The sequence below is a fragment of the Felis catus genome, chromosome E2 (assembly GCF_018350175.1).
Source record: "Felis catus isolate Fca126 chromosome E2, F.catus_Fca126_mat1.0, whole genome shotgun sequence".
Lineage (NCBI taxonomy): Eukaryota > Metazoa > Chordata > Mammalia > Carnivora > Felidae > Felis > Felis catus.
Genome location: NC_058382.1, coordinates 27,793,874 through 27,818,313, shown reverse-complemented (window position 1 = coordinate 27,818,313; position 24,440 = coordinate 27,793,874). Strand labels below are relative to the sequence as shown.

The 24,440-nt window shown below is 52.3% G+C and overlaps 1 protein-coding gene across 3 annotated transcripts in view; it reads left to right on the top strand.

The window, feature by feature from the left end:
* The window catches only part of ZNF423 (zinc finger protein 423), a 333,481-nt gene that overhangs the window by 47,871 nt on the left and 261,170 nt on the right, over window positions 1–24,440 (top strand). For all 3 annotated transcript variants that reach the window (XM_003998016.5, XM_023245565.2, XR_006590643.1), the window contains exon 2: window positions 14,506–14,565. In XM_003998016.5, coding sequence (XP_003998065.2) covers window positions 14,506–14,565 — 60 coding nt within the window. The remainder of the gene's footprint in view (window positions 1–14,505; window positions 14,566–24,440) is intronic.

Here is a 24,440-nt window from a genome sequence, read left to right as displayed (position 1 = left end):
TGCAGCCCTCACTGAACTTAAATGGGCTGGATGGCTTCAGAGGACGACCTGTATGAACTTGGGGCTGGGAGGAAGTGAAGAGTTATCACCTAGTTATCAGAGTGCAGAGTGCCTGCATTCCCCCAAGCGTGACATTCCACATCCCATGTTCCTGAATCCTGCAGTGATTCAGGTGGTCGATAGGCAAAATGAGGGGTTTTCCCCCATACTTCTCTGTTTATTTTACTGTCTATTAGGCAAATGTTACTCGATATGTTTATTCTAATATCTATTAGAAAAATTGTTAGTAGCACACCAGATGTGTGATTTCACGTAGAGTGTCCTTGGGAGGCGAGAAGAAAAGGTATTTATGCAAAGGAGGGAAGCTGAGGTAAAGAAAAGCATTCTGTAACTTTTTTTTATTTTTATTTTTTAATGTTTATTTTTGAGAGAGAGACAGAGAGAGAGAGAATGAGAGCGAGGGAGGGGCGGAATGAGAGGGAGACACAGAATCTGAAGCAGGTTCCAGGCTCCGAGCTGACAGCACAGAGCCCAACATGTGGCTCGAACTCACGAACCGTGAGATCATGACCTGAGCTGAAGTTGGACGTTCAACCGACTGAGCCACCCAGGCACCCAACTGTAACTTTTTTTTAATGTTTATTTATTTTTGAGAGAGAGAGAAAAGAGACAGAGTGTGAACAGGGGAGGGGCAGAGAGAGAGGGAGACACAGAATTTGAAGCAGGCTCCAGGCTCCAAGCTGTCAGCACAGAGCCCAAGTCAGGGCTCAAGCCCACAAACCATGAGATCATGACCTGAGCTGAAGTTGGACGCTTAGCCAACTGAGCCAACCAGGTGGTCCTCTGTACCTTTTTTTTTCTTTTAAAGTTTATTTATTTATTTTGAGAGAGAGAGAGAGAGAGAGAGAGAGAGAGAGAGAGAGAGAGAGAGAAAGTGCAAGTGGGGGAGGGGCAGAGAGGAGAGAGTCCCAAGCAGGCTCTGTGCTGTCAGCACAGAGCTGAATGTGGGGCTCCAACTCACGAATCGTGAGATCATGACCTGAGCTGAAATCAAGAGTCGGACGCTTGATTGACTGAGCCACCCAGGCGCCCCTCATTCTCTGTCTGTGCTCCTGGCCAAGCTCCTGGGAGGCCTGGGGAGGCCCTGCCAGCCCTGGAGACCGGTCGGCGGAGATGCCCTGTCACTGCTCGGGGTGAATGCCGAGGAGGACTCCCCACACCTGCCTCGACAGTCGTCATCTCACGAACACTGGGCGAGTCGGGTGATGTCAGTCCTGCCCTGGTGGGGCCAGCTGCCAGGTGGAGACACAAGGGCCCCTAAAGGCCCCCACATGCATTCTAACCACCCTGGGTGGGCGATGGAGCTGAGCTGGGGGACGCATCTGTGCCATTGAAAATCCCCCCTCCCAAATCAGACTTATTAAAAGTATTGACTCCTGAAACTGTAAAGTATTTATCGTGATTGCCCCTACCCCTGGGACATCCATGTGGAGTTGATGTTTGGAAATGGTCCTTACAGTTCATTCCTGTGGAAGGCTCGGGGCTTTTGATATGAAGAATGATATGGGTCCTTGTGCCCCAAACCAGATGAAAATACTTAGACACACACATGTGCACACACAGGCACACATACACACACATCAGTTTTTAATAAGAGACTCAGTTTCCACTTTGCTCTTGTATAAGATAAACCACACGTATAATAAGGTAGTGACATTTATTTACAGGATGTTAGCACAGAGGATAAGTGGTTCAGGAGTCATAAAAAATATTAGTTTCTACTCTATGGTGCTTTTCTGCAAATGAAATTGGAAACAAGGCAAGAGAGTGGGACTCTGGTCTCACCCCCTCCTTCCTTTCCACCTCAAACAGTGGACACATCTGAGTGGGTGCTGTCCATTTCTCCCCTCAGCGAGGGGCCAGGACCCCAGGCCATGTTGCCTGACTCCCGTGGTCCCGGCCCCCACCTTCAGTTTGCTAGCACCCAGGGGCTGCTTCTGTCCATCCCTTTGTGAGGGGTTGTTATGGCCCCTCCGCGCATGGCAGAGTGTGCCCTCGGTTCTGTCACCTTCCGTCAGAGTTGGACGGCTGGTGGCTGAGTACCCGATGTTGCCACCGAAACAGGAAGTGGGCCAGACCCTGTTGTAAATCCACATTTATATGCTGCACGTTGCTGGTTAACGAGACCGTGCAGGGGTGACTGTATGAAATGAAATATATATATGAACAAGGAGATTAACCTCAGGGAGACGGGATTAAACATAAGGACAGCCTGGGAGGCCTGAGGCCCTCCAAGTGTTAAGACCCAGGCAGGCGGTTCCCCAGAAAGGGAATTTGCAGGAAACCCCTGAACCCTGAACAGATTTACTGGGAGCGCAGACGCAGTAATCCTATTTCATGTTGACGACTGTGCCAGGCACTGGACTAAGCTCTTCACATGTGTTACTTCACTTGGTCTTCAAAACAAATGGGGATTTTATTATCCCCACTTTATGTATTCTTAAAATGGCTTTATTTGTTTGTTTGTTTGTTTGTTTATTATAATCTCCACATGCAGTGTGGGGCTCGAACTCACAACCCCAGGGTCAAGAGTCGCACACTGTTCCGACCGAGCCAGCCGGGTGTCCCCACTCCCACCTTATAGATGAGGAACTGAGACTAGAAGGTGGAGTCAAGGGAGAGCTTGTGATCCAACTAGCCTGGGACACCCAACACTGACCTCCTAGACCCAGCTCTGGGGCCTTCCACAAAGAGGGGTCACTTCAACCCCAAGCTTCCCCATCCAGCTGTGGCTTTTCTGAGACAGTTCAGGAGGGCTGGGAGAGCTCAGGCCATCAAGTACCGTTTGTTCAGCATAAGAGGAGAGAGGCGGGTTGCGTGGGCAGGAGGTGCGTGCGCTCTGGGGCCATGTAGACTTGGCTTCAACTCTCAGCCGTGCCTCCCGTCGCTCATCTAATTCAACCTACTTAAGAAAATTCATTTAGGTCCTGGTTTCCCCATCTGTAAAATGGGCACCATCATTCAGTCCCTTCACAGGGCCATTGGGAGGATTACACATAAACGTTATAATGTGTGTGAGGCCTGTGAGTGCTGTCCCCAGTGTCACTGACGTGTGGAGTCTTGTGTCAGTCAAGTGAACTGGAGGGTGTGATAAAGAGATGTAGAGGGTCTCCCTACAGGGGCTGAGAGTACAGGTGGGGGCAACATGTTATGCTGTGGGATCATAGCTTCCCTTTGCCTGGCACCTGGGTGTGGAGGGGGCTCTGGACCAGATACGTTATAACAGCTTCTCCCTTTACCCTCACTCAGAGCTACCTTGCAGGATGGCTGTGCCCAGAGAGGTTACCTAACTCACCCAGGCCATAGCCAACCATGGCGGGTAGGAGTTGAGCCTAAGGCATCTTGTTTTGGCCACACCTTGCTGCCCATGAGGACTAACCTAAGTCCAGGGCCCGGGGGCCAGGGAGAGACTTCCGGAGGAGGTGGGCCTGGGCCCTTCACAATGTTTCTGACCAGGGAGAGGGGTGTCTCTGTAGCCGGTGATCAGCCCCAGAGGCTTGGACGAGAAGCCCGCAGCCCTGGTCTTGTGTCCAGGTCTTCCCACAGTCAGACTGGAAAGGAGGGCGGGGCGGGGCCGGGCTGGGCTGCCTCAGATTTCCCCTTGTTTATATCTCCTTGCTCAGGCAAATGCAGTTTGATTTGATTTTCCTGAACTTCATCTATGAGCAGAAACATTTTTTAATTAAAAAAAAATTTTTTTTAAGTTTGTTTATTTACTTTGAGAGAGACAGAGACAGTGTGAATGGGGGAGGGGTAGAGAGAGAGGGAGAGACAGCACAGAGTCTGATGTGTGGGGCTCGAACTCGTGAACGGTGAGATCATGACCTGAGCCAAAACCAAGAGTCAGAGGCTTAACCGACTGAGCCACCCAGGCGTCCCAATGAGCAAGAAACTTTTTATTTACATTAAACAAGAAACCCACAGACCTGTTAGGTTTTTGTCTGTGATTTTTATCATTCTTCCTAAAATGGGATTTGCACATTAGTCTAAAAGGAAATCAGAATTTTATCTGCGGTTAAGGTGGAAATTCATCCCGACTCCAGGCTGGTCCCCCAGCCCTGAGCCTTCTCTGGGGCCCTGCCTGGGCAGACAGGCTTGGTCTCTGAGCTGTAGGTGGCGGGTGGTCCCCACTGTCCAGGGGTCTGCTTGTCACTTTCCCTAGCTCCTACCCTCTTCTTTACATCTACACTCTGGGTTCTCATGTTTCCACTTGTTTCTGCCTCACTCCCAGAGTGGGGTTCATTTAACTTCTCCATCATTCCTAGTTCATTCATTCATTCATTCAGTCACTCAGCTCTTAGGTGCCAGCCCCCAAGGGGCACAGCCATGGTAACACTTACTGATATAGAGAGCACAGTCTAATGGCTGAAGATCAAAAAATCTTTCTCATAGTACCTAGCTCAGAGTCCTCAGTACCTACTCGAGGTACTGAGTGCTTAGTAAAGGGGAAAAAGACCAAATACACATGGGACCTATGTCTTTGATGCCTAAAAATCAGCGAACTCTTTGTCCTAGCGATCCTGCTTCGGGGAACTCATTCTGAGAAAAATCACTGACCAGGCTTGTGGCCGTGGGCAAAGTGTGTGGATGTGTTTTGCACCACGACCTCCCTTACAGTGGACGACAACTGGAAGTAGCCTGGGTGGCCAGCACCAGGGCACTGGTTTAATTACTCCTGGAGCCTCCTACAGGACCGGCATCTGCGATGACAGTGGCCGTCCATGATTTTTATGCGAAAAGATGTTGTTCTTGGTAAATGGCTGAGTTGGAAAAGCAGGCTCTGGAACGGTTTGTGTTGCTCAGTTGTACATATTGTTACAACTTTCTGGAAGGCTATGACAACGTATTTGCACCCAGAAAATTGTACTTTGTGTTTCTCAATTTGAACTCATGTGTATTTGCTCGTTTTCTATGTTGTACATGGATTACTTGTGTGGAAGACTTTTATGAAAAAAGAGAAAGATGCTTCGTGTAGGAAACAATAAGAAAAGGGCAACTCCGAGTGAGTTCTGGGTTTCCTACGTACATGGGACATGGGGCAGAGCCTGGGCAGGGCAAGTGGGGTGGTGGGGAGAGCCGGGAGGTGCAGTGATGTGTGGTGGCTTCAAGGTGGCTTCCAGGGCTGGCTCCACCCCCCGGCTGTTGCCCCGTCCCTCCTTGCGCCTCCCCGGGGCAGGTTCCTGTATCCAGTGCTGCGTTAACTGGACGCATCTCTTCCCAGATCCACGTCAGCAAGTGTCCTGTTTGGTGCCTTGACACTGGCCAATTGGTGGGAGTATTTAGCGGCAAATGCCACAAACCAGGGCCCTTTCTCCCCGAACCACCTGTTAAACCTTTGCCAACACAGCACCACCTCACGTGGTTTCCCCTTGACGTCCCAAGGAACCTGGGTGCCTGGGGAGACCCCAGAGGATGAATTCTCTTCTTAGGTCCCCCTGGTGCTGGCACAGGAAGGAACTTGGGGAATCTTCTGTAAATTTGAATCATCGGGGAGAGAGAGAATCCGTCTTCCTTTTGTTGGCTGACCCCACTCAGTCTGGAGCCACAGCTTCTGTTTGTTGAAGGTGGAAGTGAAAAAAGGGGTTAAGAATCCCACCCCAGCTTCACTCCGACCTAGCTCGGTGACCTTGGGCAAATTGCTTGGTCTTTATTTTCTCATCTGTAAAATGGGGTTAATACATGTTCTTATAGGATTGTGCAGGCCAGTGGTTCTCAAGCTCTAGCATGCATGAGAATCACCTGCTGGGCCCCACCCCCAGGGATTCTGCTATTTAAAATTCTGCATTTCTGGGGCGCCTGGGTGGCTCAGTCAGTTGAGCGTCCGACTTCAGCTCAGGTCATGATCTCACGGTTTGTGAGTTCGAGCCCACGTAGGGTTTTCTGCTGTCAGAGCAGAGCGTGCTTTGGATCCTCTGTCCCCCTCTCTCTCTGGTCCTGCCCCCCCTCAAAAATAAATAAACATTAGAATAGAATAGAATGGAATAAAATAGAATAAAATAAAATAAAATTTATGCATCACTGACAAGCTGCCAGGTGACATGGCTGTTGCTGGTCTGGGGACTCCAGTCAGAGAAGTTACAGAGGTTCGTGCCTGGTGAGGGCTAAGGATCACATCATATAGGGGGCTTTGTGTATCCGGACTCCGGGGTCTGGAAGCTAGGGTGCTTGGGTTCCAGGTCTGCTTTGGTCACCTCTGCTGCCCCATGGGTGAGCTGTTTGTCTTCTCTGGGACTTTATTTCTCCTTCTGTGAAATGGGTCAGTAAAAGCTTGACTTTCAGGTAGCAGCTGAGGAAGCGTCTGCAAAAGCCCTCTGATGCCAGGTGATTCTGGTAAGAGTGGCAGGGACACCTTGGGGGACCCTGGGCCACCATGCTGACATCTGCCTCCTCACCCACTAGGGACAGGCATGGGAAGGCAGGCCATGGCACCGGTCCCGGGGCACTGCTGACTTGCCTGGTCCTTGCTCCTCTTCCGACAGAGCTTTGATGTACTCTTCCATTTTAATTCACTTGGATGCCTGGCCTTTGTGATACTGTCTTTGCTTCTCAGTTCCCGACTCTGTTATCCACTATAGTGGACACATCATGTGTCTCTGTGATACTCAGTTTCCTCTTCTTTTCCTGCCCCGTGGCTGGGATGGAGCAGACAGAGTGAGGGGTGAGTAGCTGGGTGTTCCCAGCTTTGAGCTAAAGCCGCACTCGGAAACATCCCCGCTGGCCTTGTGAGCTTATGGGCTGGGTTCTGGACCAGTGCTCTGGCTTCGCAGGTTCCATTGCCTCATCAGAAAAGTGGGGACTTTGAAGACTTTCTCAGAGGGAGGCTGGGAGGATTACGTGAGAGCCAGTGGGTGGGATGCCCGGCCCGGTGCCTGGTGCTACAGCAGCCCGGTGGAGGTTTGCTTTCCTGGGGGGGGGGGGGGGGGGGAGTAGTCCCCACCCTGGCCCAGATCTGCTCCAGTTGGACACAACACCCACATGTGAGTGCAAGCGCGCATGTGTGCCTTATGCACGCGCCATGAGTCGGTGCTTGAGGGGGGTGGGGAGGCTCTACGGACCAGGATGGAGACGGCCAATAGATGTTTTTCTTTTTGAGAGAGAGAGAGTGAGAGAGAGCTCGCACAACAAATGGGGGAGGGGCAGACACAGAGGGAGACACAGACTCCGAAGCAGGCTCCAGGTCCGATCTGTCAGCACAGAGCCCGAAGCGGGTTTCAAACCCAAAGACTGTGAGATCCTGACCTGAGTGGAAGTCGCACACTTAACCGACGGAGCCACCTGGGCGCCCCAGAGCGCCAATAGATTTTAATCCACCTTGTTGAGCCTTTCGAAGCTGCACCCATGCCCAGCAAGAAGGAGAGCCCTGATCGATTAGCAATGTGTGCCACAGGTGCGGGACAGGGGAGCTGGGCCAGGTTTGACACTCGTTCTGTCTCTGGTCTAGTGGAAAAGCCATTCCTCTCATACTTAAAGCATACTTGAAGTGCGTCACATTCATCACCCAGTTTTCACATCATCCTCATCATCGTTGTCACTTTTTAGGGAAACCTGGAGGAGAGGACCCCCGTTTCTGCAAGGTTGCCCCAGATCTAGATTCTCCTGGGATTGGTGCTTCTGTTCCTTCTGCAGATATCTCCCAGCCCTCCTCTCTTGAGGTGTGTGGGGTGAGGATGGGGTGCTCGTGGAGGGACATGAGCTGGCATGGAAGCTGAACCCCTTGGTTGTGAATACTGGATGGTTGCACATTTGGGGACACCATCCCTGCACTGTGACAGGGACTGGGAGGCGGTGATGCCGAAGGACCCAGGGCTGTCCCTGGGCCCTTCCTGGGGGTGGGGCGAGTCTCTCGGGAAACCTGATCTCACTGCTGGAGCCCTCCTGTCCTCACAAGCGCAGTGAGACCTTAGCGGTCCGCCAGGAACCTGAGGGAGGACGGGCAGCTTGGGTAACCCCAGGAATGCTGACGTTGATTGCCCGTTTACCTGGGGCAGTGTGCGTTAGGAATCCCGGCTCATCGAGGCCTCTGGACACTCCTGTCAGTAGTGTCCCCCTTTCACGGAGGACACGGAAGATCACGGTGGATCAAGCATCTTGCCCCAGATCTAATGGCCTGAAACTGGCAAAGCTGGGGGATGGTCCTGGGGAGCCCTATTTAGGACCCCCTACCCGAACCCCTCCATTTTATAGCTTCTCTCTGGTGCCCTCATCTGTCCTGCTAGAGTGAGCTCTGTCGGGTGACTTCTGGAAGGTTGATCTTCCCGGTAAGGATCGACCAACTTCTCTTCTGGAGTTGTTGGACTCTTACTGGATGTCTCTCTGTTCTGAGTGTTTTATAGGTAAGCAAGGCAGGGAGTGAAAGGGAAGACAGTGGCCGAGCAAGATCCAGGCTTCTGACCCATCTGCCCAGGGTAGACCAGGGGAATGATATATAAAAAATTCTCAGAAAAGTTGTATCTTTTCCTAGGTGCTTGTTCCAAAGCCAGTGTTTAAGGGGAAAGTCGGGCATTGCCAAAATTGCTGTAAGCACTTACTGCGAAGCTGCCGACTTGGCGACCCACCCACACTCTCTTGATGGGTCTAATGCATCAGCTGTTGCCTCCCACATTGGAACATACTGCCTTTTTTTTTTTTTTTTTTTTTTTTTTTTTTTTTTTTTTAGCAGTGTATCAGGTGGAAGAAAGCTTCTGGTTAGGAGCCATGGTGTCCAAAAATAGGTTTCTTTAGGGGTGCCTGGGTGACTCAGTTGGTTGAGCATCCAACTCTTGATTTTGGCTCAGGTCATGATCTCAGGGTTCCCAGGTTCAAGTCCCACGTTGGGCTCTGCACTGACAGCATGAGCCTGCCTGGGATTCTCTCTCTCCCTCTCTCTCTCCCCACCCCCCACTCATGCGTGTGTGTATGTGTGCGTGTGTGTGTGTGTGTGTGCTCACGCTCATGTTCTCTCTCTCTAAAAGTAAATATTAAAAAAAGTAGATTTCTTTCTTTATTATTAAAAAAATTCTTTTAACATGTATTTATTTTTGAGAGACAGAAAGAGACAGAGCAGGAGCAGAGAGAGAGGGAGACACGGAATCCGAAGCAGCATCCAGGCTCTGAGCTGTCAGCACAGACCCTGACATGGGGCTTGAACTCCCAAACCGTGAGATCATGACCTGAGCCCAAGTCCAAAGCTTAACCGACTGAGCCACCCAGGCTCCCCAAAAATAGATTTCTTTAAATCCTAGACCCACCCTCCAGGTGGTGAGGTGCAGACAGACCAATGGGAGGGGTGAAGAGTTCTTGCCTCTGCCGTAGGGCTGTGCTCACTGGGGAAAATGGCAGGCGGTCTTAACGGAGCCATTTCAATTGTTAGTTTATTCTCTTTTTGGCAAGTGGTCAGAGAATCATGAGAGTAAAATACAGGGGTCAGTGATATGACCCTGTCAAGAGATCCTCTGAGGGTCTGGGTTTGGTGCTGAGTGGCTGCGTTGGGGCCGGGGGTGGGGATCTTGGGTAGTTTTAGCTTTGGTTGCAGAGAGAGCCTTTGCTTTTCCATGCTGTCACTCCCCCAGACCAAACCCACCGCCTGGAACGCATCCCCACTGAGAGGACCCTGGAGGGTGTCGGCTTAGTGATTGGGTTTGTTTGCAATTGACCCTGGTCATTTTGCCCTGAAGCCTGATGGCAGAGATGGTCATGGGCTACATGTTACGGCACATCTGTGTGAGTTAGAAAAAAGGCTGGCCATGCCTGTGTGCAAAAGGATGGGTACATCTGGCTCTGGGATAGCCCTGTATCAGGACATACTGTTTAGTGGACAGAGTGTGGGCTAAATTTCAACCCTTTCTCACTACTTCTGCTGGGCCTCTTGTGCAGTGCACAACCTGCACAGCCATACACAGCAGTCTTCCTTGCTTTACACTTTTTCACTCCTTGAAATTGCTTAGTACTGAATGATGACACTTCATTTCATGCCTGACAATGAGAGTCTGGACTCTAGGTGTATCCTATACCTTCCTTGGCCTTGGCCTGGTATAAGTGAGAGGATTTCTTTAAGGATGAGCCCAGGAGAGGCAGTCATGTGCCCCTGGCTTGTCTCACTACCTCCATTGGGACAGGGATGCCTTTAGGGGGAGCCTCTGTCAGGCCAGTGTGAGCCCAACCCTTCCCTAAGGATGAGATGATCCCTGGGGCCAAGGCCAGTAAAGCATGGAAAAGTCCCCTAAGACATTGTGAACACCAGCCAGAGGTGGGGCCAGATGAAAATGCTCTCAAAATAAAAGCCATTAATTTAGTGGTTCTTAAACCTTTTTTTGGCAGGCAGGCAGGAGGTAGTGGTGGTGTTCTAGATCTTTTTGATGAAAACCACATATCCTTTCCCCAGAAAAATGCCTGTGTGTACACATGTCTGAGGCTTACAGCCAGGGCCAGGGCCTTCTCAGATCCTTGAAGCCAGGCCCAGCAGCTGGCCCTGGTATGAATTTTGGAGTAGGGAAGGTGGTTTCTGGGCCCTGTTGACCCTGCTGGAGGCTTCCTCTGGCCCTTGGGTCAGTGCTTGCCTCTGTCCACCTGTCTCATTCACGTCCTGACACTGTCTTAGAACTTGTCCCCTGAGCTTTTCTACCTCTGGCCTGCACCTTGTCTGCCAGCCCAGGTCTTGCCTGACTTTGGCCAACCCCCCAGAGCAAGGGGCACTGGGGAGGTGGGTTACACAGTTGCCCACCTAGCACCACTAGCCCCATGCTGCTGGGTTCCCAATGTCCAGAGGCCCAGCACACAGGCTTTGGGTCTTACTGGCATGTCGTTGATGGCAAGTCCGTCCCAGTGCACAGGGGGCAAGCTGTGCACACTTTCAGAGTAGGGGAGTTGTCATCACTTACAAGCCTGCTGCTGAGCTGGGAGACAGTGTCTGGTGAGGCTCACGAGCTCTATACTCCCATGGGAATCAGCCACTCACAGCTTGTGATCCCAGAGCAGGGAGAGAACCCAGAGTTCTGTCTGGAGCCCAACAGAGCTTCAGAATCCTTCTTAACACACCCTAAGAACCATGGTTAGTACGCTGTGCACTCTCCAGTGTGAACACAGGCCCTGCACCACCTCCCCTCATATTATACGTGGCCATGCATCCCCTGTCCGGGTATACAGACTTGCTGCTGTGCCCTGACCCTGTGTGTTCAGACTCACTGTGCCTTCTCCCTGTGCTTACACACTTGCCCCCCACACTCCCTTCCTTTGTGTGCACACTGGCCTTGCGCACCCACCCTGCACATACAAATGGCCATCGTTCACAGGAGCAGACAACTCTGTGTTCCCCTTGAGATTGGGCAGGGTGAGGGTTTGCCTTGGCTTCAGTGGTGCCAAACATCTTTAAATGAAAAGTTAGAGGTAGAATCTGGGGTAGCCTCCAGAAAGCACCCAACTCCTCCGGCTGGCTGGACAGCCCCTGTAGGTGTTATCCATATTGACCACTGTGCCGATTGAGTTTTCTCTGAGATGCCCAACCCTTGGTGTCCATTGCGCCTCCAGCAGAAGTCCACTTGGGGATGGCTCAGGCTCCCAGACAGCGCCTGCTGCCAGTGTAGACTCAGCACCCCCAGCAAGTGGCTGGCTCTGGCTGTCGGGAAGGACTTCCTTCCTCTGTGCCTGCTGCCCCGGCTAGTTATCTAGCTGTTGAAGAGACTAGTCCGGACGGAAGAGTAAGACTGAGGCTGGAGAGGAGCCCCTGCACGTTCACGGCAGCAGGGAGCACGGAGCCTCGTGCTGATGCTGGGAACACTGGGCGTGACTTTTTCTCATCAGGAATGTATAAAGGATGGTGTGCTTATGCCTTCAATAAACAAAACGTGGGGAATGGGATGTTAGCTGGGTGGATGCCAGCAGTTGTAGGAAAATGCGTTCATGCCCCACGGCACTAGGTGGGTTGGCCCGCGGGCTCCTTCCTCACTGGGAGAGATGTGGTTCTGGAGATGCTGGTGTGTGATGTGGCCACTTGCCTGTGGTGACGTCTGCCACTTTGAACTTCCCCAGCCAGCTGGCATCAGGCCACCGCCCTCTTCCCAACTTTACAGGCTTGTCGGACTTGGGGAAGAGACCTTGGATTGTCCTAAGAGCTCCAAAATGGCAGATGTTTTCCTGATCTCCTTCCCATGATGGCTGAAGCCAGATCTCAGGGAGGGAAGGATTTGGTCCCATTCTGGGAACATTCTTCAGTTCAGTGATCTGGAAGGTCACCCTTCTCACCTGGAGAACATTGGGTGGGCCCAGAGTGGGGCCCTTTGTCCTGGTATCTGGAGCACACCGTGGACAAAGGGAGAACTGGGTCGTGCATTAATGTCATGGTAGCCACGGTCAACGAGGTCGACCTTTTTGAAGTTGTCCAGCAGAAGGGCCGCATGGTGACCTTACAAACTGGGAGTGACTTCTTAGTAGAAGCGAAACACGTAGATCTTAAAGTAAGTAAACGTCGAAATGTGAAGGGAGCGGATTTTCAGGTGTGGCAATGAAAGCTGTTAACAACTGCTGCTTTCATGCATGGCTGGCTTCTGATCGCCGTAAGCATTATCCGCCGGTGTTTCGGGGGCTGTCTGCTTGGAATCAGCTTAGTGAGTAATAATCAGTTTTGTCTGATGCGAGGTCTTGATTCATATTTACAAAGCTGCATGTTTGAAAACCCTCCCTGGCTCTAACTAGCTAAGTAGAACAATAGCCTCGGCCCCACCCCAGATCGCCTCTGCATTTCATTTGGATTCTGAGTTTGTACTCTCAGGACGCAAACTTGGGAAAGAGCAAACACGCTGTTAGCATTCCTTGGCCTGTTGCTTCTTGTCGCGATTGTCCCTTCTCCGGTACGGTCTGGGAGGCTCTGGTGGGGGAGTGAGACCGGGGACAGATACATGATAAAGCGGGGGCCACGCCATGCAGAGCCGGACTTGTTAATTCCCAGAGCTGGTCCAGCCCTGGCCACCAAACCCCCCGAGTGCTTGGGCCGCTGCTCTGGCAGATGACTCCATCGCCCCATTGAATCCTCCCTGCCACTGTGTGGCTTGGGTACCATTATTATCTATTTCTGAATGTTAAAACCGAAGCCTAGAGGTTAAATAATTTGCTCAAGATCGTACAGCTAGAGGCAGAATCGGGATTTGAACCCAGTATCTGACTGTAGCCTAGTCTGCTTGCTCCTCTCACGGCTCCGCTGCCCAGCACACTGTGTATCTGCCTTCTGTGGGGTGGGGTGGGGGGTGGGATTACCAGTCCCGACTTGCTAGGAGTCTGGACAGCATCCTCTGTGCCTCTGCATACAGTGGTTTCAGTATGCATCGGTCTGCCTTCCACACGCAGTTGTGGGTTTCAGCCCAAACTCTGCACGCTTGTAGCTGTGTAAGACCTCAGGCCTTGGCCTAAGACCTTGGCCTCTCTGGGAATCTGTTGATGAGGATTAAATTCAGTAATGCCTGAAAAGCACTCAGCATTATGCCTGGCTGACAGTGTGTGCCCATGTAGGACGGCGACGGTGGAAGGGGAACTGGGTGGGACCTGGTAGCTTCAGCCTGCGCCTGTGTAGAGCTTCAGAGCCCGTTAAATCTGAAAAATACTGTGTATGCACATTTTTGACTTAAACAAAGTTCCATTTTACAGAGTCCATAACCCAGCTTTAATATTATTACATGCCCCAGACTGGGATTAATTCCAGGACAAGAGATTTATTATGCTGTATAGAGTTTCTCCCGTGTTCTCCTAAGTACGTGGCCTCCGTCTCCACCAGCCTGGTCTTACATGCAAGGGTACGGGATGCTGGAGGTGCCCCATCCCTACCCAGCCTTGCTCAGTGGGCCCAGGGGCAGGATGGAGAGGTCAGCTGCTTTCTGATGTTACCATCCCGTGACTGTCGACCACTGGACCTCAGCATATCCCAGGGTCTGTCTGTCGGTTACGTCTCAGTGTGTGGAATAGCACCCCATGCTTCTCCAACCTCTGAGAGTGACTTTGTTTGTTGCAAAAGCAAGCTTTCACGTTTCAGTGGTGGTGTAAGGGGCTCTTGGTAGGAGGATGGTATCTGTGGGATCGGGGAGAGGTCTGAATGTTTGCCGTCTTCCTGGGTGTCGCAAATGGCTTCATCTCAAGCAGAAACTCGGACTATAGACAGTAGTGGGCTGCAGAAGTGTGTAGAGGTTCTGATGCTGCATCTGGTTCCAGGCGGTGCTGTGATTGATTCGTGATGTCTGCTAGGGACACAGGGATGGGGAAACCATACTGATACTGCACTTGTTTGCTATTCAGGTTTTATTCCAATTATTTAACATCTCTGTGAAACCCACAAAGGCCTCATTGTAGGCTTTACCCCCTTGCTCCTGATCATGGGTATTATAAGGACTCCCACAAGTGATCCTTCTTCCTTGCCCTGTTCCCCACCCCGATGGCCTGTTTGTACGACTTCAAAACTCACGGGCCCATCTCTGTTCTCTCTTTCAGTTGAAGAGGGGGAGGCCTCGGACTTCTCGCTGGCCTGGGATTCCTCCGTGACAGCATCAGGTAAATGCCCAGGGGCTGCTGGGGGAGTTACTGGGGGTCCTGGAGGGGGGGGTGGGCTCAGGAACTCAGAAAGCCACCCAGCTGGTTATAGAAATCCTATTCTTCATGTCACATTCCTGTCTCCAGGCCAGACTACCCTGTGCAACACGATTTTTATATCAGTTCCATATGGTCAATAAAATCTATTACATACGGAGACTAATCTGCCCTATTCTCCTGGGGGACCACGTTTCCTTCTTGTGGGCGCATTCAGATGGGCCACGATACCCCCACTACACAGGCTTTGAAGCTCCCTGCCATGGGTGCCATTGTACATTCATTCCGGTCTAATTGCATAAAACCCTCTTTAATAGGACGTTTAAACTCCGATCGGAATCTCAGTTCCCATATTCCCCCTCCCAGAGGGGGCTGCTTTGCACCCCCAGGCCAGCAACCTGAGCCCGTGCCTCCAGGGGGAGGTAATGGGGGAAGTTCAGACTTCTGTAATGTGTGGCTGCCATCGGGGTGGCTTGGCAGTTAGGGGACTTGGGTTTTCGGCTGACTTCTGCCCTTGTGTAAGCTCCTTCTCTGTGCCTCAGTTTCCCCAGCTATAAAAAGAGGTGGATGGATAAAGTTTTCTAACTGTAAAGTCTTGTCATTTGGAGCTGTCTGTGGAGCTTGGGGTTAGACCTGGCTTTGGGGTCCTTGGGAGCCCCTGGGGGGGGGGTGCTGTTCGCTCCTGTTGGCTCTGAGTCCAGCCGGCACCTCTTGGCAGCGGCCGTGGCTCCCAGTCCTGCAGATAGAGCCTCTCCTGCTTTGTCCCCGTCCCAGGATCCTGACCATCTGGGTCTGGATTCATGGGGGAGCTGGAGCCAGGCTGATCTCATAGAAAGTTGGGCCTGAAGAGACTCTGAGGGAATCATCTTGTTCAACCTCCTTGTCTTCTAGATGTGGAAACTGAGGTACAGAGAGAGCTTTGCTCTGGGTCAGTAGTTCCCAAGATGCAGTATCAGGCATCAGGCATATGCACATTTAACACTTGAATGGTTATACATTGGATTTGTGATTTTATGGCTCTTTGTGACTTAAGATGGTGCTAATCATTTAAGTGAGAACATTGTGTTGACAGTTTTAAGTAACAGTACATAATGCTTGGGTTCAGCAGAAATCATGAAGATGGTTTGCAGATAATGAAATCTGGGAAATGTTGGTACAGATTGGACAGAAGGGGAATGGAGAGCCAGCACTGGACACTCCTTGTCCAGCGCTCTTTCTAGCACAATCGGGACGCCGCTTGGAGAGTTCCAAAGGTCCTGGTTGGATCCTGGCTGACTCAGGTTTGGGCACTGTTGTGTCTGCAGGTGCCTGGCCCTTGGTGACAGGGGCTCCCTCCATGGGAGAGGTGTTGTCTGAAGCCAGAATGAAGGCGGTGTTGCTCACATTCTTAGGAGAAGAGTCCAGGGTTAGGACAGATGTTGGGGTCCACACTGGTTAGGTTGGAGGAAGGGACTGCATAGCCCCTGTCCTGTGTTGTTCTGTACAGGGGAGACGCATTCCTCATGGTTGGAAAAAACACAGTGAGATTATAAAGCTCTGTGTCTCATCCAGGGATCCTGACCCATGTGGGGGTGCATGAGCTCAGGCTTCTGCCAATACTGAAGAGGACCCTCACAGTGCTCCAAGCTCCCGGACCAGGAAAGCACCCAGCTCAGTGTCCATATAAGGTCCTGCCTCTTTGCTGCTTTCCCAGCGGGGCTGGAGGCAATGAGGACAGACAAGAATAGCAGTGGGGTGCTAGGAGGGCACTGGCTCTGGTCGTGGTGGTTGGACAGCCCTGTAGAGGGCATCAGGTGCCCAGACTGCATCCCTGAGGCGGTGGGTGAGATGTCACCCAGTCTGGGGTGCCATGGGGGCTGTGTGGGGGCCCTGCCGGTCTGCAGTTCTCTGATGCCGTAGTGGAAGGGCCAGCCTTACGGCCTCCCTGGGGCACTTGGGCAGAGAGGAGGTTGTGAGATTTGTCAGTTTCCAGCCAAGAGCTGAGCAGGCCCTGCATGCGTGTGCAGGAGAGGTACATGGCTCTTTGGGAGTCCCCTCCAGCCCTCAGGGACCGTTGCGCCTGTCAGCTTTGGATTGTCTGCTCAGAGACGGGGAGAGGGAAGGCAAAGCATCCCGGGCATTGGATAAGTCACAGCCAAACAGTGCCTTGTTTTGTTTTCTTTGGCCCATTTCTGATGATTTTTTACAGCGTGTGCATGTGATAAATTTTCCTTCCCAATTCTGTTGGGCTTGGGCTGTTAAAGTCAGCTTGTGTTCCCTGAGCATAGGGCTTATGAGGTGTCGTGGCTCCTGGGTGACAGGACCAAGCCCGTTTGGGAGGCAGCCCTGGACATGGGTGGTGTCATTTATCAAGCCGTCACTTGGTACCCGCCAGGCCCAGAACAAGCGCTTTACCTGCACTATCTCAATGCACTATCATGACGACCCCGTGAGGTGGGTGCTGTTTCCAGCAGCAGCTCCAGAGTTTCTCTGTAGGCTGGTTTAGGGACAGCCATCTGGTGGGGGACAGGGCCAGAGGCCTGCTTAAAGCTCCTTTGGTGTAACGCTTTTCAGTAAGCTGAGAAAATGTCACTTGGCCGCATCAGAGAACGGGGGGCAGGTGCCAGGGAAGATTATGGGGGAGCAGAGCCTCCGCGAGCCACCCTTGGCGCTGCTGCTGGAAATTGCCCTCTTCGTTCGGCGGCCGGGGGAAGGAGGCTCAGAGCTGTGGAGAAGGAGCTCGAACCCAAGCTCTCCCTCGGCCGGAGCGTGTGGCTTCACCTCTGCGCAGCCCGGCATAGAGACGGGCGGCGAAGCAGAACCCGAAGGCATCGTGGGGGCTTTAGGAAAGTCCCCGGCGGTACAGGCCACAGAGGGTCTTTGGCTCATCAGACCGGAGGAACCCAGGGTGAGGTGAGCAGGGTGAGCAGAGAGCGTTTTACCAGGAGGAGCGCAGGGCTGCAGGGCACAGGGTAGTTCCTCTTCTGTGGGGGGCCTCGGTGGCTGGGCTGCAAGCCTGCCCCCTGCCCGCTTTGCCCTGGCTGTGGGAGCGTGATGGAGAGCTCCAATAAAGAAGCAGAATGCATAGTGTGCTCTTTGCTCACCTCTGGCCTCCTCGGGCCCTCGTTGCCCGTGGGGACCCTGTGGTCACCACCCAGGGAACAACCTGGCCTGCTCTGTCTGTGCCCTCGTGTCGGGGCCCTGACAGTGATGGAGAGCCTGGCCCGGCCTGGCGGGGAGATGGGCTCACAGCACTCTTCTCTGGCCTGGCCGGGGCTTCATGGGAGGGGGAGGGCCAGCCTCTCGGCGGGCAAATACGGGGCTCCTGACAGCACGGCCCCTGGGATGGAGCCCTGCATTCAGAGCCTGGGTATGGGGTGCATAGTAGGGGTGGGGTTTTAAATCATTCCCCGCTGCGTTCTGATTTTTCTCACCCATAAAATGGGGAATGAGGGAGATGATACCTTATAATGAGATAATTAAAACAAGAGAAATTCTTAACCTGTTTTGAGCCATAGATGCCTTTCAGCATCCAATGGGCACATGTTACATGTGATTTCAGGGGAGTTCACGGGTTAACCTAACCTCAACTTCCCCTACCTTGCCAGGCCGTGGGTTTGAATATCTTAGGGATGGGAGGGTCCTTTGTGAAAGTCCCACAGGGGTCCTACCTGTCCCAAGGCTGGCCTGTGGCACAGGTGAGAGGGGGAGGCTAGGGAGGGTCTGTGGTAAACTGTGACACAGACCCTCTACAGGGACAGCAGTCCCTTAGTGCCCCCTGACTGTGCCAGGGCACTGGGGCCAGAATTGCCCGGTCATCTGAGTTTTTATTTATTTGTTTTTTAAAAAATGTTTTTTATTTAAAAAAAGTCTAATGTTTTTTTTAAAATTTATTCTTGAGAGAGAGAGAGAGAGAGAGAGAGAGAGAGAGAGAGAGAGAGACAGAGCATGAGCAGGGGAGGGGCAGAGCAAGAGAGGGAGATAGAATCCAAAGCAGGCTCCAGGCCCTGAGCTGTCAGCACAGAGCCCAATGTGGGGCTTGAACTCACAAACAGTGAGATCATGACCTGAGCTGAAGTCGGACACCCAACCGACTGAGTCACCCAGGCGCCCCTAAAAAATTTTTCTTTAATGTTTATTTATTATTGAGAGACAGAGATAGAGACAGAGCACGAGTGGGGTAGGGGGAGAGAGAGAGAGGGAGACACAGAATCTGAAGCAGGCTCCAGGCTCTGAGCTGTCAGCACAGAGCCCGACGCGGGGCTCGAACTCACAAACCATGAGATCATGACCTGAGTGAAGTTGGATGCTTAACTGACTGAGCCACCCAGGCGCCCCTATTTGTTTATTTTTATTTATTTATTTTTTAAAAGTTTTTTTATTTTGAGAGAGAGAGAAAGCACGAGCAGGGAAGGAGCAGAGAGAGCGGGAGAAAGAAAGAATCACAAGCAGGCTCTGAGCTGTCAGCCTGAAGCCTGATGTGGGGCTTGAACTCACGAATTGTGAGATTATGACCTGAGCCAAAATCAGGTCGACAGCTTGAGTAACTGAGCCACCTAGGCACCCCTCATCTGAGTTTTTAAAAAACAGAACAGGGAGCTGAATTTTCACATGAAATCATTAGATTAAAAAAATGTAGCAACTCCTATCATTTAAAAAATATTTTTTTTTAATGTTTATTTTGAGAGAGAGACAGAGTGCAAGTGGGGGTGGGGGGCAGAGAGAGAGGAGGACACAGAATCTGAAGCAGGCTCCAGCTCTGTGGGGTTCATGGGTTCTGCGGGGCTTGAACTCACGAACCATGAGATCATGACCTGAGGTGAAGTTGGACGCCCAACTCACTGAACCACCCAAGCGCCCCTGCAACTCCTGTTTTTTGAAGGCAGCTTTATTGAGATACAATTTATAAATCATATAATGCATTCACTGAAAGTACATAATTCAGTGGATTTGCATATATCCAAAGATATGTATCATCACCACCATAGTCAACTTACGGCATTTTCATGACCTCAAAGAAAAGCTCTGTGCCCCTTGGGTGTCACCTCTATCCTTCCATCACCCCCAGCCCTTAAGCACCCACTGAACTACTTTCTCTGTAGAAGGGAATCATATAATATGTAGTTTTTACTGACCAGCTTCTTTCATCTTAATATTTTCAAGGTTTATCTGAATTGTAGCCTGTATCAGCCCTTCCTTCTTTTTTATGACTGAATAATATTCCACTGTATGGATGTACCATATTTTGTGTATTTGTTCATCTGTTAATGAACGTTTGGGTTGTTTCCTCCTTTTGGCTTTTGTGAATAGTGCTGCTGTGAACTTCTGTGTGCCAGTGTTTGATTGAATACTTGTTTCCAGTTTTGGGGGGCATATTCCTGGGAACAGAATAGCTGGGTCATGTGGTAATTCTATGTTTAACTTTGTGAGGAATGGCCAGACTGTTTTCCACAACAGTGGCACCATTTCACGCTCTTGCCAGTAATGTGTGAGTTCCATTTTCTCCACATCCTCACCAACACTTGTTGTTTTCCCTTTTTTTTAATTTTTAGTTTTTTATTCTAGCCTTCCTAAATGTCAACTGGTATCTTATTTTGGACAACCCATATTAAGAAAAAAGTGTCCAAGCCACAGAAAGGCCTTCTGCCGGATGGTTTCAGCTTGGTCACCAAGTAGGTGGCTTTACCAGGGGGCCTCTCTGTCCCCTGCCCTGCTCTCCTGCCGACTTCCCCTCTTGTTGAATAGTCCAGCAAGCACAGTGAGGATGCCTGCCTTCCCTTCAGTGCTTTTTCTCTCTTCCCTCAAGCCCTTCTGCACGTGGTCTCTAAATGGCAGGCGCCAGGATAATCGTGATCGTTGTGGGCTTTCAGTGAACCAACCCAAACGAATGGAGCTTTGCCACCCTTGCTCTGTCTGGTCACCGAGTTTGATCAGGGGCTGAAGGGACTCATCTCTGTATAACTGTCTGATCACAGTCTCACTGGAACCTCCCACCTCTCCAGGCCGGGTTTCTGGACAGGCTGGGCTTCCTTCCAACATGGCTGCTGTGGAGCAAGCTGGGGGTGCAGTGGGAGGAGGGCCTGGGGGGTGGTCTGGAGTGGGAAACAGTTACTCTGTTGACACATGCTCATTGTCAGTGTCTGGGCAGGTTCGCCAGGTTTATTTCTGGTGACAGACACACCTGTGTCAGGAGAGAAACACTTGATATAATTAGTTGGTTGCGATGGCCCGAGACTCTATCGGTGTGATTGGAGTTGGAGGCCCTCCTGCCACGTGATAGGTCCCATTGTCCTGGTTAATGGAACCATCCATCTCATTTATGAGCTACTTCTAGGAACCGAGTCTCCTTGGTGGTGCTTTGGACATACAGAAACTGAGGCACAGAGATGCTAGTGACTCGTTTTAAAGTCACACGACCAGGAAGTGGCAGAGCCGGGATTGGAACCCTGGCAGTGCAGGCGTGAACGTAGCACCAAGGCTGTACGTGGCAGAGCTGGCTGTGAGGATGTCGTCCAGGCTCTTCATTTTTATTTTTATTTTTATTTTTATTAAAAAAAATTTTTTTTAACGTTTATTTATTTTTGAGACAGAGAGAGACAGAGCATGAACGGGTGAGGGGCAGAGAGAGAGGGAGACACAGAATCGGAAGCAGGCTCCAGGCTCTGAGCCATCAGCCCAGCAGGCTCTTCATTTTTTAGAGGGGATCCGGAAGCTTTGTGAGGGGCTCAGCTCTGTGCCCGGGTCCCTCCTGGGTCAGGTGGAAGGGTGTAGCTAGGGCCGGGCTTCCTGGTTTGCTGCCCGGAAGGAGAGAAGGTACATGTTTTGGAGGCCTTGGACGCATCTGCCGTCTCGAAGGCCAGGCAAACGCTGCGGGCCAGCCTCTCTGTGCAGACTCCCACCCATCTGGCCGCAGTCCGCCTCTCTGCGCCCCCCGCACCTATACCTGGGCGTTGGGCATGGGTACAGTTTTCAGGGGAGGCTGGTACTAGGGCTGCAGGCTTTGGGACCTGCTCAGGCGGGAAATTAGAGTAGCATCTGGGTGGTTGGTATCTGGGGGCCCCTTAGAGAGGGGTGCTGAAGCCCTTTGTTTTCCTTCAGACTGGCACTGGGTGAGCGGTGGGTCTGGGAGAGTGGTCAGGGTCCCCACTCCTGACAAAGGTAGCGGCCTCCTCACCCCTCTGCAGTGAAGCGGACGAAAATGTCTGGAAGACTGGGCCTTGCACGCAGGGAGTCGGGGCCCGTCCAGGCAGCCCATCCTGGACTTCTGAGCCTTCTCAGAGCTGTCTCCCCACCCCACTTGTGTTTTCTTAGAGTGCGTATTTATTATTTCAACTACTTCATAGAAACCCCACCTACAACCCTGTGCTTCCACACTCCTGCTGTTTGTACTTCTCTCGGCCCCTTTTCCACCTCCGTCGTGTGTAAACAGACTTACCTAGATGAGATCCAGCATGAAACGCCGTGGATTCCAGGTCGCTCCCGTCCCCCCGCCCATTAGGCCTGAGCTTCACGCAACCCCCAGGCCCCCATAACCTTCTGTCTGAGAAGCTGCGTCGGGGTCCTCGGGTGAGTGGGCATACATTTTCTTAACTGCCCCTCCCCTGTTGGACACTTGGACTACTTTTCCTTTTTGGCTCTTACAAGTAGTACTACGACTAGGATCTTTGTGAAGGGGCTCTTTTTCTCCTTTGCAGTTTTTCTTAGGGGCTCCCAGCACCTTTTAACTTTTTCTTTTGCTCTTCAGATCAAGGCCCGAGCAACTGTCCTGCTCTTTCTCCCCACCCCTCTCCAGGATCCCTCCCTTGAATTATGTCCTGAGTGACCCTCTCTGCCTGGGCTCGTCAGTGAGCCTGTCCCGGCCCCCCTGGTGGTGATACCGTGGCCCATGACCAAAGGCCCAGGCTTTGGTTGGCTCAAGCTCTATTGGCTGGTGCTGTCCACCTCTGGAGCTTGAGCCCCCAACCTAGTCATCTTCTCGATGTGGACCAGGGGACATTTTAAAGGAGCAGAAAAGGTCTAAGTAGATGTATAATTTCCCAGCATTTTAAAGACTTGTGAAATGCGGCTTTATGTGGGGCCAGCTGGGGAGTTTCTCATTAGCTCGGCCGGGGCGTCTGTGGGGAGTTGAGCTAAGTGGAACCAGGCAGGCTGGGCAGGAAGACGCGGTGGCCCCGAGCTCACCAGGGGAGTGTGGCAGGCATGCTCCGGCTGCTGTGCTCCTTAGACCCCCGGCCAGGCCAGCGGGCCTGAGCCTTTGTTAGAGCTGCGTCCCCCAGCACAGGAGGCCTAGAAACCTTCGGGGGGTGACTGGAGCTGAGAGGTGGCCACTCTGTTACCATGGTGAGCAGTCCACGAGGTGTGGGGCATCGGTTCGCCGCGTGCACGTGGGGGCATGTACTCGTGTTACGTGTGTGTGTGTGTGTGTGTGTGTGTGTGTGTGTGTGTGGGCCCAGGTGCTGCAGCCCTGACTCAGACCCCTGGGGACCCCGGGGCCTTTGCACCCCTCCATGCAGCATCTTGGACCCCTGGGGCTGAGGAGGATGTGGCGTTTCCTGCCCACCCTTTCCTCTGGGCCAGCCAGGGGCCCCTGCTGGGCTGTACTGTAACGACTTCCTCTGTGAACACGCGTCTGTGGAGCCCGTGCACGCGTGTGCGTGTGTGTGCCCGTGCCTGGGGTGTGTGTGCGAGGGAGTGTGTGTGGCATCTCTCTCTGGACTCTTCTTCTCCCCTCCAGCCTGGCTGATGGTTTTGCTGGAGTGAAGCCATGGAGTGGGGCTTGTCTTGCTGGTTTTCACCTCTTGGGGTGGACTTGGGCTTTCTCAGAGGCAGGGACTCTGTGTAATTTGTCTCATACCTGCAGCCTGGCCCGCAGCGGTGGCTCTGCCATCGTCCCCCCTGCTCCTTGCCATGTGGTCGCTGCTGCCAGCCCTGCTGGTCTGGGGCTGCCCAGCCCAGCGAGCCCTGGGTCCCATTCGCCTCTCCTGGGGTGTTGGGCTCTTCAGGTGGCATCGGTCATGAGGATTTTAATGAGGGAGGGGCCGGTCCTACTTTCCACGCTTGGGTGCGCCCTGAGGTCCGGGTGCACTTTGGGATGAGTCTCTGTGATGTTAGCCACACTCTAAGTCCCCAGGACCCCGCTGGTAGACAGTGGAAGCCAGTGGCTCTTTGGTGACTTGAAGCCTGGCTATAAACCAGAGTCACAGGCAGGTGTGTAAGTGGGTGTGGACAGGTAGGCCTGATGATGACATTGGGCCTCGTGACTTTGGGGAGGTCTCCCTGTGTTGCCCCGGTGTGGTGAACCCCAGCTCTTCTAAGACATAATTCTGCATGCAATCTGGTGATCTCGTGAAAATGTGAATTCTGACTCAGTAGGTCTGGGTGGGGCCTGAGATTCTGCATTTCTAAGCAGCCCCAAGGTGCTGCTGATGCTGCTGGACCACATACCGGTCTGAGCAACAAAGATTTAGAGCGTTTGATGAGTTAAGTCCTCTTGCCTGCTCCCTTTGACTTTTAGTCTAGCTGGGCCCTCTGCATATGGAGCTCATCCTTCAAAGCTCAGCCTAACTGACACCTCCTCCCAGAAGTATGCCATGATGGCTCTGCCGTAATTATTGTACCTTCCTTTGTGCCCTTCAGCCTTGGGGGCTGCCCTGATCCTGGCCTTCACTGCCTTTTGCTTGGTTGTGACCTTCCTTCTGTAGATGCCCAGTTCCTTTGCTGCTCTGCTTGCTCCTTCAGGCAGTGACCATGTCTCTTTCTCTGTGCTCTCAGGGCCCAGCCCTGGCTTGGTTACTGGCAGGTACCTGGCGAATGCTTGCCAAGGTGGAGAACTTCACCTCATGCCGCTTTGTGTTTGCCCT